This window comes from Trachypithecus francoisi, unplaced genomic scaffold, assembly GCF_009764315.1.
Source record: "Trachypithecus francoisi isolate TF-2019V2 unplaced genomic scaffold, Tfra_2.0 Lachesis_group4, whole genome shotgun sequence".
Classification (NCBI taxonomy): domain Eukaryota; kingdom Metazoa; phylum Chordata; class Mammalia; order Primates; family Cercopithecidae; genus Trachypithecus; species Trachypithecus francoisi.
In genome coordinates this window covers 76039112-76057574 of record NW_022681469.1, presented here as the reverse complement: position 1 = coordinate 76057574, position 18463 = coordinate 76039112, and the positions used below count along the sequence as shown (strand labels likewise).

The following is an 18463-nucleotide window of genomic DNA, read 5'->3' as shown; positions in this document are numbered from 1 at the left end:
GGGATATAACGATGGAAGCATAAATTGCAAAACAAATTGTGACACTTTAAGTGAAATTTTAAAATTAAAGCATTAGCATAACTGAAAACTTATATATTTCTACTCTCTACCCATTTTTTAAAATTTTCTCAACTGCTCTTAAAAATCAGTAAGAGGTGGCTGAGTGCAGCGGCTCTCGCCTATAATCCCAGCACTTTGGGAGGCCAAAGCAAAAGGACTGCTTAAGGCCAGGAATTTCAGACCAGCCTGGGCAACATAGCGAGACTCCATCTCTACAAAAAGTAAAAATAAAAATTAGCTGTGCATGGTGGTGCACGGCTGTAGTCCCAGCTACTCAGGAGGCTGAGGCAGGAGGATTGCTTGAGCCCAGGAGTTTGAGGTTACAGTGAGCTATAATTGCACCACTGTACTCCAACCTGGGCAATGGAGCAAGACAGTCTCTCTTTAAAATTAAAAAAAAAAAAAAAATCAGTAAGAGGGATTTTTGTTATACTTTTTTAAAAGCACTATTTCAACTTCTTCTCTATAATAAAGTACATTGAGTATGCCAATTTGCAGATTAACTAGTTACAAGGATTATAAGAAATGTTTACTAATTTTGGCTTTCTAAAGAAAATTTTAGCTTTGGTTTGAAATTTTGGCAAATGGACGAGAGAATTTATATGTGCCTTTAGCAATGGCCAGATGTGTTAATTTAATTCTTGTTATCTTCTGAAAGATTTTCCATTTTTTGAAGAGTTCAAATTCCACACAAATAGGCAAATTTATGAGCACAGAGTTATATTCTTAAGAATTACAGAACTATTTTCCCAGTCTCCTGTTTTATGAAGTGTTAAAGTTAATATAAATTGATTTCAAAGATGTGTCTTCTACATAAAAAGACATTCAAAGTGGAATTTTAAAAAAACTGAAATATAACATTCTCCTGCAATTTAACCTCATATTTATTTTATTAAAGAAAAAACATAAATTTGTGTGGAATTTTCCTAAGTTCAAAACAAGGGCAGAATTTACTAAGCCATTCCTAATGTGTTCTCCTCAAGCAAACTTTGTGCTTAGTTTTTCTGAAAACTATCATGTTTCAATGCAAATTTTCTTGCATTTCTATGAAAGCTGCACTTTGCAAGAGATTTATTCATTGACTTCTAGTTACTCAATCTTGCAAGAACTTTCCTATAAAGAATTGAAGGTACTGTTGTGTTGGGTAGGAAGGAGTAGGCTGCACCTCTTCTAAAGTGATTCACAAAGTTAAAAACAAAATCACTTAAGAAGGGGAAAGAAATAAAGAGTAAAATTCTCTGAGAAGAAATAATTGCTGTTGTCCCCAGAGTACTAAGAGCATAGGTCAGCTTTCTTTAGAAAGTTTTCAAAAGGGCTCCTCAAATGTGAAGTCAGTAATAGAATTGAATGCCGCCAACTGCACCCCTGAAGCTAAGCAGTAATGACACGCACCATCATGATACAGAAATGGTCAAATACATTAACTTAATGATAGACCAATGGACGACCCCCCCCAAGAAATGTGATTATATTGTGCCAGCTCTTGAATAAATGTTAGATCTTACACAACTGTGTTGCTATTACTTTGTTCCCCCCCAAAGACCTTTTGAAGTGTTCAAAGCAAAAGATGAGAGAAGACGTGTGCTGCCCCAAATCACAAAAGCGATTTGCTAAAATAAACCAGCTTTGTGCCCTCAAAAACCTCTACTTTTTTTTTTTAATTGAAAGCAGTGTCCACTGGTCTCCAAAGGGCCTATAAAAACAAAATATTCAAGTCTGAAGGACACCAACAGGCAGAAATAGGCAAGGTAATTCCAGTCTCACATGTTGGTTTCAAAAGCAAAAAAACCCTGCAGCTCAGGTCAATGCTAGATTATCTTCATGTCCAGATTTTCAGCTACCAAATTAACTATGCCTGTATAGAAATAGTACACTTTCAGAAGAAAATGCTTATGCTAATGCCTTAGGTGGAAAGAGAAAAATGCAAAATTTTATATCTTTGCCCCAATAATACATATGGAGGCAAGAAATGCACACAGACAAGGACTGGAAAGGTACATAGACAAGCCAAAAGGATGACTTCTTAGAACAGCAGTGCTGTGGATGATTGTTTCTTCTTTTTTTTAAAAACTTGATTAAAGTATTTTATGATTTTTTTAAATTAAGAGTCAAAGCTAGAGTTCATAAATTGCCAGGCCACAGGCCAAATCTGGCCCATAACTACGTGGAACAAAAGTCATTAACATTTAACATTTAGGAGATTATCACCTGAATATCTGAATCTGTAGCTTCTCAGGAAAAATTGGAAAATGCGGAAAAATTGGGTCCATCATCCTATGTGAGCTCAACCAGCTTGATCTATGAGGGGGACATCCGGCCTTTAAGAATTGGGTGCAGTTGCCGTACTCACATAAATTCCTGCCTGTGGATCCTGGCATGTGTGAACACTGGCGAAGACAGCTGGATTTGGAGAGCTACCATGACTCCATCTACATTTATGAAACTTCTCCTTTCTTCTTTGTACATCTTTACCATTTGGATACCTCTTCAGTGATTAAATTACAGAATGTCTATATCCACTTTCAGAAGTTACATAATCTGTGAATCTACATAGTATAACACAAACTTGGCAATGAACTCACTAAACAGAAGCAGCCAATCCTGATACTACTACTACCAATAAAAATACAATAAAAATACTTAGGTGACTGAGTTTTCAAATTAGTCAACTTTTACTAAGCAAATAATACACTTAAAAAATTAAATTTAGAATTAGAACATCTCAGTATTCAATTCACAAAGACTTTCATGGAAACCAAAACCAAAGTAGGATAATAAGAAGCTGGATATATATTCAGTTTATCTTTGCTCTCCCTGCCTTTTTTTAAAAATTATAATTATACTTTATGTTCTAGGGTACATGTGCACAATGTGCAGGTTTGTTACATATGTATACATGTCTTTTTTAAGCCTAAGCTAATGGATATGTTTGTGTTTGTTAAGCAAGACACACGGTACTAAATGAGCCCACTGAAAGAAGGATGATATATGCTGATCATTTCTAGTGTTCAAGATGATTGCTATGCCACTAAAAATAGCAAGCCACCATAAATTTAAACATAAAATGTCCAAGTACACATACAGATACATGCACATTTCACAGTATTCTAACAGTGTTGTTGTTGTTGTTGTTGTTGTTGTTTTTAATTGGCACCCGTCATGGCCTTTTAAAGGGACAATTCTTACCTTGTTAATGGCCCCAGATCGCCTGAGTCTTGGCTTCCAGCTTCACTGGGAGTGCTCACTGATTTCGAGGAGGGAGACATAGGGGTTGGGACTAAATAATGAAAATAACAGGTATCCCATGTTAAAAAATGCAATGGCTGCACTGGTGAAGAGCAGTGTCAGACAAATCAAAACAAATGGGCCCAAATTAAAGTGGTTGTATGGCCAGGAGACATTGAGATGGGATTAAGAAAAAAAAAAAAAAAAAAAGGAAAGAAAAGGAAAAAAGTCCAGTGAATTTTTTGTAGTTTGGAAATTAAAATTTGAAATGATTTAGACAGAATTAACATAGGGATTCTGAGGCCATGTCCACCCTAACAAAGTAAAATGGAGAATCAAAATAGCTATCTAGATAATTCAAGTCAAATATCTCTCTAGCATGAACCATCCAGATATTGATTCTTCATATTATTTTGTTAGTATAGATGTGACCTATTAAAAATAAAACAGGGTGTCTATAAAACTTTAAAAGATTATTAAATAAGTGATTCTGAATAATTTTAAATGGTCAAGGACAGTCAGAAAAATCTGTTGTATGTCTGCATTTCGAGGGAAATGTACTCTGTGGAATAAAAGCTGCATTTGCCATGAGAGCCTACGTGACAGATAGAGAAAGGGTAAATGTTGAACCTGGTAATTAAAAAGTCTCTTTCAAAACAAAGAAAAATGCCAGGCTGCTTTATTTTTACATTTAATTAACAGTTGCATTCCATTATACTGTTTACTGTCTTTGGGACTCGTTTTGCCTTGCCTCCAGCAGCTCTAGAAGACACTGCCATGTGCACAGAAGTAAGCTGCCACTCTGAAGACAGGAGACAAGTTCAAAGATCAAGGTCAGCACAAGCTGAAAATCCGAAAGCAAGCATAATAAAAGAAAAAGGCTAAAGTCAATGCAATTTTCCCCCCTTCCTTCAGATACAAGCCCAATGTCCTTCAGATAGAAGCTGCACCAAATAGCCAAGACGGCTCCAGGCCAGGCAATTCAACGGGTTCTCAATATCACATATGCCAAAGAAGCCATATGGATAGAAATAAACGTCAGTACATAAGTGTAGATTCCCATTTGGTTTCAATCATGTGCAATTTCCTTTTATTTATTTAATAGGGTAAAGGGCTTAACTATTTTGCCCAAATCCTATAACACAATGGCAGATCTGTCAAGGAGCTAGGAATTTTCATGTGGTCCCACAATTAATTCACTGATTACCCTCTGAGTAAGTTCAGAGGGTAAGTTGGAGAGGTGACTGAAAAATGAAAACGGGGCCCTTGCCAGGGTCCCTTGGCAGTAATGCAGGGATCCTTCAAAAGTTGGTCATGGTTTAGAGATGTTAATCTGTTTTGTTCTTTAAGTTTAATTACTGGCTTTATGTAGGGTAGGGGAGACTAGGACATACTATTATTGTGTTTAACCAGTGTTCACAATGCAACAGAATTTCAAAGGCTATTTTAAGGCACAAATATAATTGATTGCAAGGTGTCTAATTCATATCCGATGTCAACTAAGTAGAAAAAAAAGTGTATTAGCTCCTAAGTAGAAAAGAAAGGCCATCAGTCAAATATAATACCCGCAGGTTACGTCTTCCACAACATAAAGAAATTAAACAAAAGAATTTAATCTTATTGAGGCTTATTATAGCATTGTTGAACATACTATTTTACCTATTACAAATTGAGATTGAGTATAAAATGCTTATTAATAGTGTTTTAGTTTTGTATGTATTAAATTACATCCAGCAATACTTAATAATTTGTAAGCTTATTATATATTGTTATTTTTATTATTCACATTGATATAAACATTTGCCATTTTGTTGTACATGGAATAGTTTTTATTCTTAGTTTAAGTAATTACGGAAATAAATGATAATTTATTTTAATATAAAAGTCAATTACGGAATTAACTTCAGAAGAAAGTATTCTAAACAAAAGACCTGAATACTGTATTTATTTTTATGTATTCTTTTAAAAGGGTTTTTAACTATACTGGATATAATGCAGTTTTATAGACACCCTAGGATTAATCTTAAATGTATGGAAAACAAAAGGATAAAAGAAAAATAAAACTATTACCTGAGAGATATATAGGTAAGTGACAGAATAAACAAAATATGCACAAGTAACCTTCAACACAAAGAAAACAAGTAATTCAATATCCAAGCTTTAGTGATAAAATGAGGTCACAGACAATCAGCTAGGAATGAATGAATTAGAGGAGGAGCACTGCAGTGAAAATGCCAATTAGTAATCAAATCAAAATATAATAAAGTCAAATTAATTTCAACTTGTTAATCGGCTGCTAATCCACCACCATTTTGTTTTCCTTCAAATTTCCCACTGTGCCTTCTATCTTCATCATGGACTAACTCTATGTCTGTGGTAGTTATGAAATTCATAACCAGATCCACAGTATTTAGATTGGCAAAGAGGCGCTGGAATTCAGCAATGAAAACAAAGAACAATTTAATAAGAAATTCCAAGATTTCTTATATTTACCAAGTGGCAACTCATTTAACAAGTATAAAATAATCTACTAGTAACACGGTGGAGAAGGTTGACCATCTAATCAGTCAATAAGCAGCAAACTACTGACAATTCTATAACCTTTCCTCCCACCTCCTTCCCGCCCCCTCAATTCCAAAAATACATGCAACCTGAACCATAAGCCACAGAATGACTTTAAAAATAAAAATTAAAAAAAGTTAAAGACAAACGAATAGTAAACACTGGACATGGTATATCGCACACAAGTTGATTCTGAGGAATAGTAACAGGAAGCACTTTTAAGTACCTAGAGGCGGCTCCGGTGAGATACCAATGCTTTGCAGCAAAGCCTCTGTCTCTCGTCGTTTGCGATCCAGATCAGAGTCATCCTGAACAGGTTCTTTCTTCTGCTGCATATCAGCCTAGAAGTAGACATCAGTAAGAAAAGTTAATGACATAGCTAAATGCTTTTCCTGGCTGAAACTGAAAATGATAAATGCACGGCAGTGAAGACAAGGCAAAAGCCCTAAATAGATATAATCACATGTATAAAGGATGAATAAACACCATAATTGCTCCATTTAATAATTACTGGCCCACTACTTTCTCTTTTGGTTGAAGGCTTTTTCCTGCTTCTATCACATGAGATGAAAGTTTCTCTCACAGGTTTTGGAAGAGAAAACATCAAGGCAAAGTATTTCTGGCAGGGGATATAATATAAAAAAAAAATTCTGACTGTTTTTTTAGACCTCCTTGTCCCTTCTGGGATATCAGTTATTGATGACTGTGTCTGTAATATTTAGGTCCCATGTTTGGGATTGTGCAAACCAGGAATTGTTGGGATCTTGCAGAAAAGTAAAACTATGAAAATGTTTAACTGTAAAACACACTATTTGTATTGCTAAGACAAGTTTGCCATGGTTTAGGATAAACTGGGCTAAAATCTGTATTAAGGCATGCGATCAATATTGATATGTCTTGGTACTTGATTCTAATTCTCACAGGATTCCATTATATATACTAACTGGAAGAAGAAAACTATCATGTAGAAAATATAGTACAGCAAATCATTTACAAGAAATTCCTTTCACAAATTCTGTCTAAAAACACATTATGTTTTTCATACCACCCTCTTAATGTCAGATCCTATGCCAGTTGGTGTTTTTACAGATTAGTGACAAATTAAAAGGCAGGTAAACAAGATATGTGGTGGGATTCTAGGGGAAATTTAAACCTTCCAAGTCTCTTCTATCTTTCATAATACAGTTATTACTTAAGATAAATTATTTGCTCCACATCTGAAACATGATAACACATGTTGATGTGTAACTACCTCACAACAAAGCTTTGTGAGCTTACAGAAGTGAGGTTGTCTTAAAGCCTGTCAAAAAACATTTCGTTATGAGACATACCTTCTTCCCCAGGGGAAGCTGGGTAAGCTAACAAGTACATTACTTTCTTTGGGCATGTAGAATACATTTTGAAGCAGTGAAGCATTAGTTACATTGTAGTATCTATAAGCATAAAGAGTTTATGCAACTTTTGACTTACTCCCAGAGGGTAACCTACACACTGATTATAAACTAAGTGCATCTTTGCACATGTCTCTGCGCTCAACAATTCTGTTATTATTAACTTTGGGCTAAAGCACTCATATTTTTGAAGTCTATCTGTCATCAGAGGGAAGACTACCATTTGAAGGCCAGTAAGGGCTTATAAGAGTCCTACAGTATTTCAGACATTCTGTGTAACCCAAAATTATGAAATGCCAGTTTAATCTCTTATCAGTGAAGATATCAAAGTTCATGTTCTTTTGCAATTTTAACATTTAAACTACCAAAGCAAGTCCCAAAGTTTATGTATACAACAGAGGCAAAGATAGAACTAAGATGAGAAAAAAGGTGTGGCAGAGTGAGGATCTGTATCTACTACAGAATCCTACTATGTTTTAATCATTCAACAAGCAGTGATTTTGTAGCATTAGTAATTAAAAATCTTCAAAGTGCCTTTCTCAGCAAGTGATATTTCTGTTTGTGTAGAGTAATCACAGCTGAGACCCAGAGAGGATAATCAAAGAAAGAAAAATTTGTCAGCTGAGAATTGTCAATCACTTTTCCACAGACATTTCCATATTTATTAGAGAAACATGTGAGGACAGGCCAGGAAACCCCTGGTCATTCTACCTCGCAGCAATTCGGCAAAAGGCCAAGGACAGAATGAAACTTCAGAGTGGCTCCCACTGAGCTCACCTCATTGCATTAAAGCCAATTTTTAATGAAATTGGGCCAGTGTCTTAAATGGTGGCCACTATATTTATTTTAAAATCAGATTTCATCCATAATATCACAGCCAAGAAAGCAGTTGACATCCAAAAGAGCAGAGGGTGGTAATTTTACACAACATGGACATAGTTTTCTGAATTCTGTGGAGATAATCAACCTGGGTGGTCCTAATTCACACCAGTTTTTATATTCATGGCAAAAAAAGGGCACTCAGTTTAGTATTAAAGGGCATTTCTTTTCTTTTTAATGTTAAATTTATTTGTTTTATTTAAAATATAAGCCTAAAGAAAGTTTACAAAAATCAAGGCTATTTAAATCTATTTCTAATTCTCTATAAACAACACAAAACTAGAAAATCTTAAACTCGGGGGTCAGTGACAGTGGCCAGTCGATATTCCATGGATTCAGGATCAGAAGTTTCCAAACAAATTTGCAGAATAGAACTCCAGATGCTTAGACAGGATGTCTGGGACGTGCCTCACAAACCTGCCCTGACTAGTTCATATGTACATGTATTCACTCATTCATTCATTCTATAACTCCTTTTTGAATGCCTACCATATGGTAAAACCTATATTAGACATTGACTCAATGATTAAAAAACAAACAACAAGAACAAAAGCATATGGCCCTGACCTTGAAAGCTTGCAATCTATTAGGAGAAAAAGACAAGTGAAGGGGAAAATATAACACCTTGTACTAAGTGGTTTGATAATGTCAATGATAGGATGCAGAACTAACCTAGTTATGAGGAAAGAAAGGTTTCAGAGGCAGCTTTCTGGAGAAAGTGACATATGAGATGAGAACGGAAAGACATGCAGTTAACAGCCAGGTGAAGGACAGCCAGGTAAAGTTGACAGCCAGGTAAACTTAACAGCCAGGCAAAGGATGATAGGAAGAAGTAGATCAGTGAAAGCAGAGGAAAGAGAACATCTTAAGTTCTCTGTCAAGAAAGAATGTAGTCCATCAGGGTACATGTAAGCAGCTGCATCTGACTGGAATGTGGATTTTAGGGAGAAAAAAAATGGGGGCGAAAAGAGAATCCTGTTATGCCTGTGCAGACCTGATGATCACTGCAAATTGGGGTAGGGAGCGGTGAAAGGACGACTTCAGGTTTCTGATCTGGAAAATTGGCTTGATGAGCCTTAGAGGTAAGCTCCCTTTTATCTCCAGACTCCTTCATGTGATTGGAGATAAAGGGGGACTGCCTCTAAGGCTTAGACCTCTGCAGCCCAGCTTCCCTATGTGAGAAAGAATCAGAATAGATTACTTCCAGATTCCTTTCAGCCACGAAATGCTCCAATCCCATGAAACTGGGGGCCTTGAATTCTAAGATCCTTCCAAAAATGGGACATTTTTATAAAATGCCCTCACCAGCAGAGATCCTAAAAATGTATGCGACCATTCTGTGAAGCCCCATTCATCTACTCTGATAGCTGATCTCAGAAGCAGAATGACAGCTGTCTCTTACTGCTCTGGGATCTTCTCGAATCCTCTAATCTGTGAGGAAGACATCATTCCTTTCTCCATTTTACAGAAGAGGAAACAGGTTCAAAGAGGACCGATACCCATTCAGGGCCAGTCTGTGAAGGGCAGATCCAGGCTTCCCAGCCATGTTCCACTCAAAAGCCCCTGTGCATAATCACTGTGTTAACTGTCTTCAGTCTTACAGCCCCAGCTGCTCAGAACCAACCAAGTCAGCACAGTTGCAGAGTGTGCATGGAAATAACCAAGGAAAGATCTCTTTGAGGGGAGATGGATGCGAAGGGAGAAGATTTCAAGCCAGGAGAGATGTTAAAGACGATGTGGTCCAATGGATCCTAAAATCTGGCCCTGCTTCAGATCACTCAAATCAGAAACTTTGAGGATGGAAGACTTGGACTCCGTATTGCCATCTGACTCTGTGGAGCACAGTTCAGTTACCACAAGCTTCAATCACCATGTTAGTTTAGAAATGAGAAAACTAGGACTTCATATGATGTCAATCCAGAATGAGGCAGCAGCCAGGAATGTCTAGAGTCCAGGTGTTCCATACCCTCCACTACCTGCAGCCTCCAATCTCCCAGGGCTCTTCTTGCTGTGAAACCAGCTAAATCCTCACCAGGCAAAAGTGCTTGGTTGTAGAATCAAAAGGGGAGCCTGCTTCCATCAGTCCAGTGTGCCTGTAATTTCCTCAAAATGTGTAAAATGAAAAAGACGAAGCAGACAGCATAATTTGGAACCAAATTTCCCATATCACATCGCATTTTGTGGTAATTCTATGAAATTCAAGTTGGATATTAGAATGTCAGTTTAAAAGGAAACTGGTTATTAGTAAAGGATAACAGGTGCTTTAAAACTACAGTAAGTGTTGACATTTGAGGGAAAGGAAACATAATAACTTAATGCTTTTTTTGGCTTTGCATGGAAATGAATAGCCATTCCTTGTCAATTCTCACCTCTACTTCACTCAAAGACTGCATATGTAACAGCAAAGATCTCAAAGGGAAAAAACATTATGTGTGATGTCAAGGACAAACAAATGATCACATCAATCAATGGGTAACGGTATAGAGAGATGAGAGATGCCAGAAGGCTAAAATGCAACTGCAATTATCTTTTACTTTGTTGGAAAATAATAATTGTTGTAAATCTGTTACCTTGGTCTCTCGGCCTTGTAGTATGAAACAACACTTATTTAGATTGTAAGGCATCAAAATAAGTTTTCTTTTCCTTATAGAAGAACTGCATAGGGAAGCAGCTCTGGTTTCTATACGCAAAAGCATATCATACCACACGAAGTTTTTTCTTAGAAAACTATTCAAAAATATCTTTGGTGTCTGGTTTTTATATAAGATGTGGGCTATTCCTACACTGCCACAACAAATTAGGGAACTAAAAATAAATTATTTGTTTGATTCACATAGTGGAAGAAAACGTGACATGACAACAAGGCATTGGATTGGGATTACAGAGTCCTAGATTCTAAGTCTAGAAAGCAGAAAAGCTACATTTCAACTCCGGGTCTCTGCTGCTTTGTTGGCATAAAGAGGGGCCTGAACGGAAAGTCTCCGAAATTTCAGCCAGATCTAACATGTAATAATTCTTTGTACTGTATGTACTATCCTATCTACCTTCTCACTAAGAGAAGGACAGCCTTCCCCTTACCAAACCTAAGATGCTTATTTACCATTAAAAAATGTATACCACTTTGGAAACAATGGAAATCCACTGGCATAGTTTTCTAATTTTCTGCTAAAATGTTCCTGCTGGTAGATTTTTCAGAAAAAAAGAAAAGCCTTTTCTTAAAACTAACATTTATTAAGTACTAACTATAGTCTAGGTACTGCTAAGTACAGCCCCACAAAATAAATGTATTATTGTTCTCATATTAAAAATAGGAAACTGAGGCACAGAAAGGTTAAGAAGTTTCTAACAATAACAAGATCACAGACCACCCTTAGAATTCTGTTCAAGTCTGTGAGGAACCTGGAGTCTGGAGGCCTCTGGAGCCTCTGGATCAAACGTTATCCCCCATTTAGGTGATGGCTGACCAGTACATAGCAGAGGGTAACAACTTTATCATGCAGAATAGGGACATAGTCAATCATTTTATTCCGATATCATAAAAGGATTCTTTTAGGTGGTCCTATTTATCCATTTGACCAGCCCCTCAGAATCAAGTGATCTTCCTTTTTCCCCCACAACACCCCAACACCCAGGATTTACCTCTTTCTTTTTCCTCTCCTCTTCCTTCCGTTTCTTCTCTTCTCTTATCTGTGCTAAGCGCTGCTTTTTGCGCTCTAGCTCAGCTTTTAAGTCACTTTTGTCAGACATGTTGGTTTCCTTGGAGAAAGGGAAAAAAAGAAGTGAACATATATAAAAATAACTTTTCTGTATATCATTGCAAAAATCATTTGAAAGAAAATGCAATTTGAAAATGTGACTTTTGGGTTATCAACAAGAGGTTGTATTATTTAGCCTATGTGAAAGAATCAGAGAAACACATTAAGTTAGATCTTGTCCAAGGATATCAAATATTTCCCTTTTAGGTATATATACATAAATATCTGAAGAAATACAAGGTTATTATCTGGCCTAAGCAAGGATAGCAACTTCCAGATAAGCAACACATTTTCTGTACAAGTTTTTTAACAAATAAACAAAAATAAATAAGAGAATCAAAAAAGAACCATCATCATGACTTACAATTTAGATGATAATGGAGCAATTCATTCCCACACTGAGAAAAGAAAATAGGCTGTCATAAACCCTTAGAGACGTGCCCTGCTCAAATTTCTATGGACTCAATAAACGTTCCTCCACTGAGCTAGGACGCATGGAGATTTCATTTTGCCTAACATTATTTGCATCAGGGAAGACAGCTGCTGAAGACCTAACATGTTAATCTTCTTTCTCTGTAAAACTCCTGAAGTGTCACAGTTAATTTCATCTCCAACACAACCCTATTTCTATAAAACTTTCATTTGCATTCTGAATGTAATATTCCTTATTCTGGCACTTTCCCTTTCCAAAGCAAAGGGTGTTTGTGAGCACATGAAACGGGAGATAACACCATGGCAAGTTCTTGGGAAAATTTATCCAAACAAGATTTAATTTTAATGTTAATCATGGTGACGGTGCTGGTAGTGATGGTGCCAGTAACATTTTTAAATAAAATCAGTTCGAAGAAGACTCTTACTAATTACCAATGATTATATATTTGAGCCTTTTGTGCTCCCAACTGAAAACTAACAAAATGGAAACCTTGAGAAATGAAGGGCCGCCCTCGCCCAATTTTCTAAAATAACAAGGAAAAATTGACTAACCATAAATGTCACGAGTATTCGTTCACATACTATTTGCATGCAACTAGGATAAATATATAATGCATCTTGAAGTAGATTACAGAGCAATGGAAGGCAAAAAAAAAAAAACAAAGAATACAGAACAATGAAAAATTCTCAACTTTTTGTCATTGTCCCCAGAAGGTAAACATGAATCTGCAGTCACTCTAGGACACACTTTCAGACAAACAAGTTGGGAAATACACTGTGTTTCTACTCTGATCACAGTGTGACAGCAGAGATTTGTGAAATAATCAGAATTATTGCAATAACCAATCTCAGCCATTCATGATCATACTCTTTCTTCATTTATCAACAAATATTTGCTGTATTTAATCTGTGTTAGGCACTTTATAATGAATAGGGATACAAAGATAAGCAAAACCAGATTCTCTCCTTCAAAGAGCGTATAGCTCAAATTTGTGGACATGCAGTGTGGATAGAGATGTTCTCTGAGATATTGGCTTATTGATTACTCAGTGCCAGGCCCTTGACATTCATTATCACATGTAATCATATCAATCCAAGTAAACCGGTATTATTACTAATTCCTTTTCATAATTAAGACAAAGGAGATTCAGTAAGAACTGAGACTGCCTAGCCAATAGATGGCAGAACCTAAATTCAAGCTTGCCCATGCTCTGACCTACTACATGTTTGTGATCCCCAGTGTACAAGTTCAGAGGAATGCAGAGCAAAATGATAATCAAGGTCTGGTGGAGTATGCCAGGGGAAGCATTGAGGAATAGGTAGAATTGGGACTGGGTATTGAATGAGGTCAGAAACTAGCAAACGAAGGGCATATTTGGATGTGTGAAGACCTGTCAAAGAGGGAACTGACAGATTGAGTGCAAGAGATGTGGATAAATTCAAGTCAAGAAACAGAAAGTTGAGGCCAGGTGTGGTGGTTCATAGCTGTAACCCCAGTGCTTTGGGAGACTGAGGCAGGAGGATAGCTTGAGGCCAAGAGTTCACGGTTACCGTGAGTTATAATCATGCACTGTACTCTAGCCTGGGTGACAGAGTGAACCTCTGTTTCAAAAAAGAAAAAAAAATGTTTAATTGGTAAGAATGGATATGTTGAGGCAACCTGGAAAGCCTGGACAAAACAGAAAATTGAGTTCTATTTGGTGTAATGGATAATGGGCAAACATAGCAGATTTTTGAAAAGAAAAGTGACAAAATAAAAATGGAATTCGCGTAAGCCTATTCTTGTCCCTGCCTGTATAACAGACTGGAGCAAAAACTAGAAATAAGGCAAGCTGCTGGGTAACTAATGCCAGCTTCTCTCTGATTCAACTGTACCTGTACGGGTATGGTAGGCAAATGTGGGACAGAAGTAGAGAATGTGCACTAGGGAGAGCACAGCCAAGAGGGACCAAGGAACTCTTAGTAGCCTTTAAATGTGGAAGCAAAAATGGAAGGTCCAGTAACAATTTGACTTTGAGAGGGCAAAGGGGATGGCAGTGAAATTAGGAAGAAAAGACAAAGAGGAAAACCGTGAAAAAACCTTGCAACATGTATTTCATAATTTGGGTATCAGTGGAACTTCTGGGCAGAATGCACAAATACAACACTACAGATGGGGGGACAAGTGGAATGGGGGACTGAAGTTGAGGAATAGAGTTTGGAGTCATCCCCCTACAAAGGGCTGTTTAAACAGAAGATGCAATTCGAAGTCTTAACAGAGCCAAGGCAGTAATTGAGCAAGCAGAGCCATGACTGAGGACCAGCCAGAGAGGAAATGCCTGGTCCACAGTAGGTAGCTCCACCAGGTCCGACTGAGGGTCCACATGGAGGGACACAGGCCCACGAAGTTAGATCTTCTGATATTTTTCTTTCCAAGAGAAGTTGCAGAACTTCACAAAAGCAAAGTTTATCACTAAAATACAGGTTGCCAATAATTTTCAACACCAATGGGTAAAATTCCTGGCAGGAATTCCAGAAGTCATCTGAGAAGTTATAAACACCATTGACCAATAAGGGTCCATCTAACTAGTGTGCTGGAAATTTTTTGGTAGTCAGAAATGAAATGTATGATCAGAAAAATCACTGTTAAAGCAATAGCTGTTTCATTCTAAGCTGAAAGCAGCCAGGAGACTCTTCTTAGAAAATGTGAGTTTTCCCCTCCTCCACATTTCCCCAACTTTTACTTGACCTTTCCCCAACATTGCTTTACCTTTCTCCAATTCATCAAAACTGTCTGGTGCAACTTCAGCAATATTTATTGTCATTAAGAAGCAAACCATAATATAAGAAAGTCTTATATTTGTTATGATTTTCTTGCAAAGAATTTCAATCACAAAAGGGAAGTAAAATGTATTCTCAGAAAATTTCTGCAAAGTGCAAAGGCTTTCTTGCAAATAATAAATACGTCTTACAATGTTGATCATTTAAGTTGGAATTCCCAGCCAGAGAGTCAATATTTTAAAAATAACAACAAAAACATTGAAGGAATTTTTTAAAAAAGATTATATTAGGTAGTGATGATCCAAATAATTTAAGTCTTTAAATGCAGTAGGTTACAATGCTAGAAGACACAACTGTAAATGGCCTTCCATTTATTGATTTTTTGATCCATTCTAAAATAGATGCTTAGCATCAATCCCTAGGAGAATAAGGAATCTCAAGAGAATGCCTCATAAAGGGTTTGGAAAGTACACATTATAGTGAATGAATGAGCCTTTACACACAGTAAAATGACTTAAATAGTAGCATTAAATGTAGTGTCAGCACTGAACTCCATAGGATTTCCTGGGGGGCTTGCTCCTCTGACCCACTAAATCTCCCTGCACATCAAATAAAGCAAATCGAGGAACAAAGCATGAGGGACATGAGTTACAGAGATTTCTGTGGCTAATGCAGGTTATTGCCAAGGCAATTCTGATGCACTCAGTCTAAGAAAATAAGAGTCAAAGCTACCTACTGCTAATTATTGCTCATTTACTTCATACACATAAAAAGCTGGTCTCTCATTTACAAATGGCAAGGGATCAAGTGGGTAAATCAAACCCACCTCTGGGTATAGGGCTCCTCCCTGTCTGATCATCTGCATGTTCTACCACACACCAGCCAACTCTGGGCTTGACTCCACCCAGACTTAGGAGGAATCACAGCTCAGTCTTTCCCCAGCCCCATCCACTGCGATCAGTTGCACTTTTGTACCTCCTGCTCAGCATCCTTGGAGCAGAGTCCCACATTCAGAACTCTTTTTCCATCGGTGGCATCTCCTCTTCCTCATTCACTTTCACCCACCTTTGTTGCCAAATTCACACTTCTTATCTCCCTCCACCCCCGCATCACAGCCCTTGTTCTCCTGCAAACCCTCCAGTTTTACTATCACTGAACACAATCCCCATTTCACCCCTTGTCTTTCTTTGTCAAGCCAAGTTATACTCACCCCAAAACAGATGTCTCAAAGTTCAAATCAGCTACTACATTTACCCTAGACTCCATACACCAATCCCTAGAGCCTGCTAGCTTTTTTTCAAATTTCAGCTGTCTACTACTGATTTCCCTTTTGTTCCTTGATTCACCTTTTATCCTCTGCTTAGTGTTGTCATTACAGCTCGTCTCCACTCATCCTCCCAAATGTCTCAGTTCTGATCACTGTGGCTTCAGCACATCTCTGATCTAGTAAGTTGTCATTTTTTTGATCCAAATACATGAGTCAATAAAAGTAAAGAGCTAAAAATTATGCCTGGCAAATCCTAAACACCCAAGAAAAGTTGTTTCTCCTTCTCCTCCTTCTCCCCTTCCTTTTGTATTATTATTACCATTAGTTTACCCTGCCCACTCTTGCCCACATCACCAATTGCACCCTAATTCAATAACCAAGTCGTCACTCCAAGTTCACTGCAATCATTTAAAAAGTGTTACTGTGAGAATTACATGAAAGACATGGGACATTACTGATTTAATAACAATACATTTAAAGTAAGGAAATCCAGTCTGTGTTCCTAGCCATTCTAAAACACTTCAGAGCAAGTAGAAGGAGCTTCCCTATCTAAATGAGTTATAAAATGGAAGGCATGTGGGAAAAGGGATGTGACTCAAAAAACAAAAAACACCTTTTTAAAAAATTAAGTGTAGTCATTTATCTTAACAGTAAAAAAAAAACTTCTCAGTTTTTTCTTTTGAACATAAGAATTACATATCAAGCTGTCCCCAGCAGACATCCCCTGCACCTTACCCACTTCCCCCAGAGGATGGGTTGGTATATGAAGACATGGTTTCTTCTCTAGTTAGGAAGTTAGTTATAGCGAAGGTCTCTCCTGCTGTTCCATTATACAAATGGCTCATGGTCCTAAGTTTCTTTTCTTTTCTTTTCTTTTTTTTCTGGGACAGAGTCTTACTCTTTTCCCCAGGTTGCAGTGCAGTGGCACGATCTCAGCTCACTGCAACATTCACCTACTAGGTTCAAGCAATTCTCCTGCCTCAGCCTCCCAAATAGCTGGGACTACAGGTGCATGCTACTGGGCCCGGCTAATTTTTGTATTTTTTTATAGAGACGGGGTTTCGCCATGTTGGCCAGGCTGGTCTTGAACTGCCAACCTCAGATGATCCTCCTGCCTGGGTCTTCGCTGGGATTACAAGCATGAGCCACCACACGCGGCCCCTCAGTTTCTTTTTTTTTTTTTTTTTTTGAGACGGAGTCTTGCTCTGCCACCCAGGCTGGAGTGCAGTGGCCGGATCTCAGCTCACTGCAAGCTCCGCCTCCTGGGTTTACGCCATTCTCCTGCCTCAGCCTCCCGAGTAGCTGGGACTACAGGCGCCCGCCACCTCGCCCAGCTAATTTTTTTGTATTTTTTTAGTAGAGACGGGGTTTCACCGTGTTAGCCAGGATGGTCTCGATCTCCTGACCTCGTGATCCGCCCGTCTCGGCCTCCCAAAGTGCTGGGATTACAGGCTTGAGCCACCGCGCCCGGCCACGGCCCCTCAGTTTCAATAGAGGAAAAAATGGAGAGAGGAGGGAGGCAGGCAAACATGAGAGAGAGAAATGTGGATACCGAGGAGGGAGGAAGTAAAACTAAAACCAGTTTCACATCTTCCCTTGCCTTGCCAGGTTCCCCTACATCTCCTTTACATTTCTTATGTCTGCACATATCCATAGAGAAAGGAAAATGTCCAGCTTTTCTCGAACCCAACAATGATATCTATTGCCTTCATTTTTATTTCTGCACACATCATCATGGCACAGTTTGGTCCTATTTAGAACCAAGTGTCTAGCAGAGGAGATGCAAAGGGTTTAGTTCTGTTTACACAGCTGCTGAGTAACAGCACCTCCGAAGGCTTAGCTTTTGAACAATATAGATCTCTATTTCCTTTCAGTTGTCTAAGTTGGCAGCCGTTTGGGATTCCATTCCTAATGCTGGCATATGCAAATGTATTTTTAAGCTTAAAGTTGGAACCCTAGGAGGTTTAAATCATTGCCCAGCTGTTGCCAGACTTATTGAGAAAATACCCAGAAATAAGTTATCTTTTCCTGCCTGAAAACAATTGCTCTTGTCAGCTCTTCACTATCATGTATTGAACTTTTCATCTGCCACTGGATACGTGTAAGAAATTTGATCTTTCACAGCCCCATTT

The 18463-nt window shown here is 37.9% G+C and overlaps 1 protein-coding gene across 6 annotated transcripts in view; it reads right to left on the bottom strand.

Annotated features, from left to right (window-relative positions):
- DYNC1I1 (dynein cytoplasmic 1 intermediate chain 1) overlaps nt 1-18463 on the bottom strand; it is a 343168-nt gene that overhangs the window by 297315 nt on the left and 27390 nt on the right. For 4 of the 6 annotated variants that reach the window (XM_033192651.1, XM_033192656.1, XM_033192653.1 and 1 more), the window contains exons 2-4: nt 11757-11873; nt 6074-6188; nt 3247-3388 (exon numbers count right to left, since the gene is read on the bottom strand). In XM_033192651.1, coding sequence (XP_033048542.1) covers nt 3247-3388; nt 6074-6188; nt 11757-11864 — 365 coding nt within the window. In that variant the 5' untranslated portion in view covers nt 11865-11873. The remainder of the gene's footprint in view (nt 1-3246; nt 3389-6073; nt 6189-11756; nt 11874-18463) is intronic. The other 2 variants (XM_033192652.1, XM_033192655.1) reach the window with 1 other exon arrangement.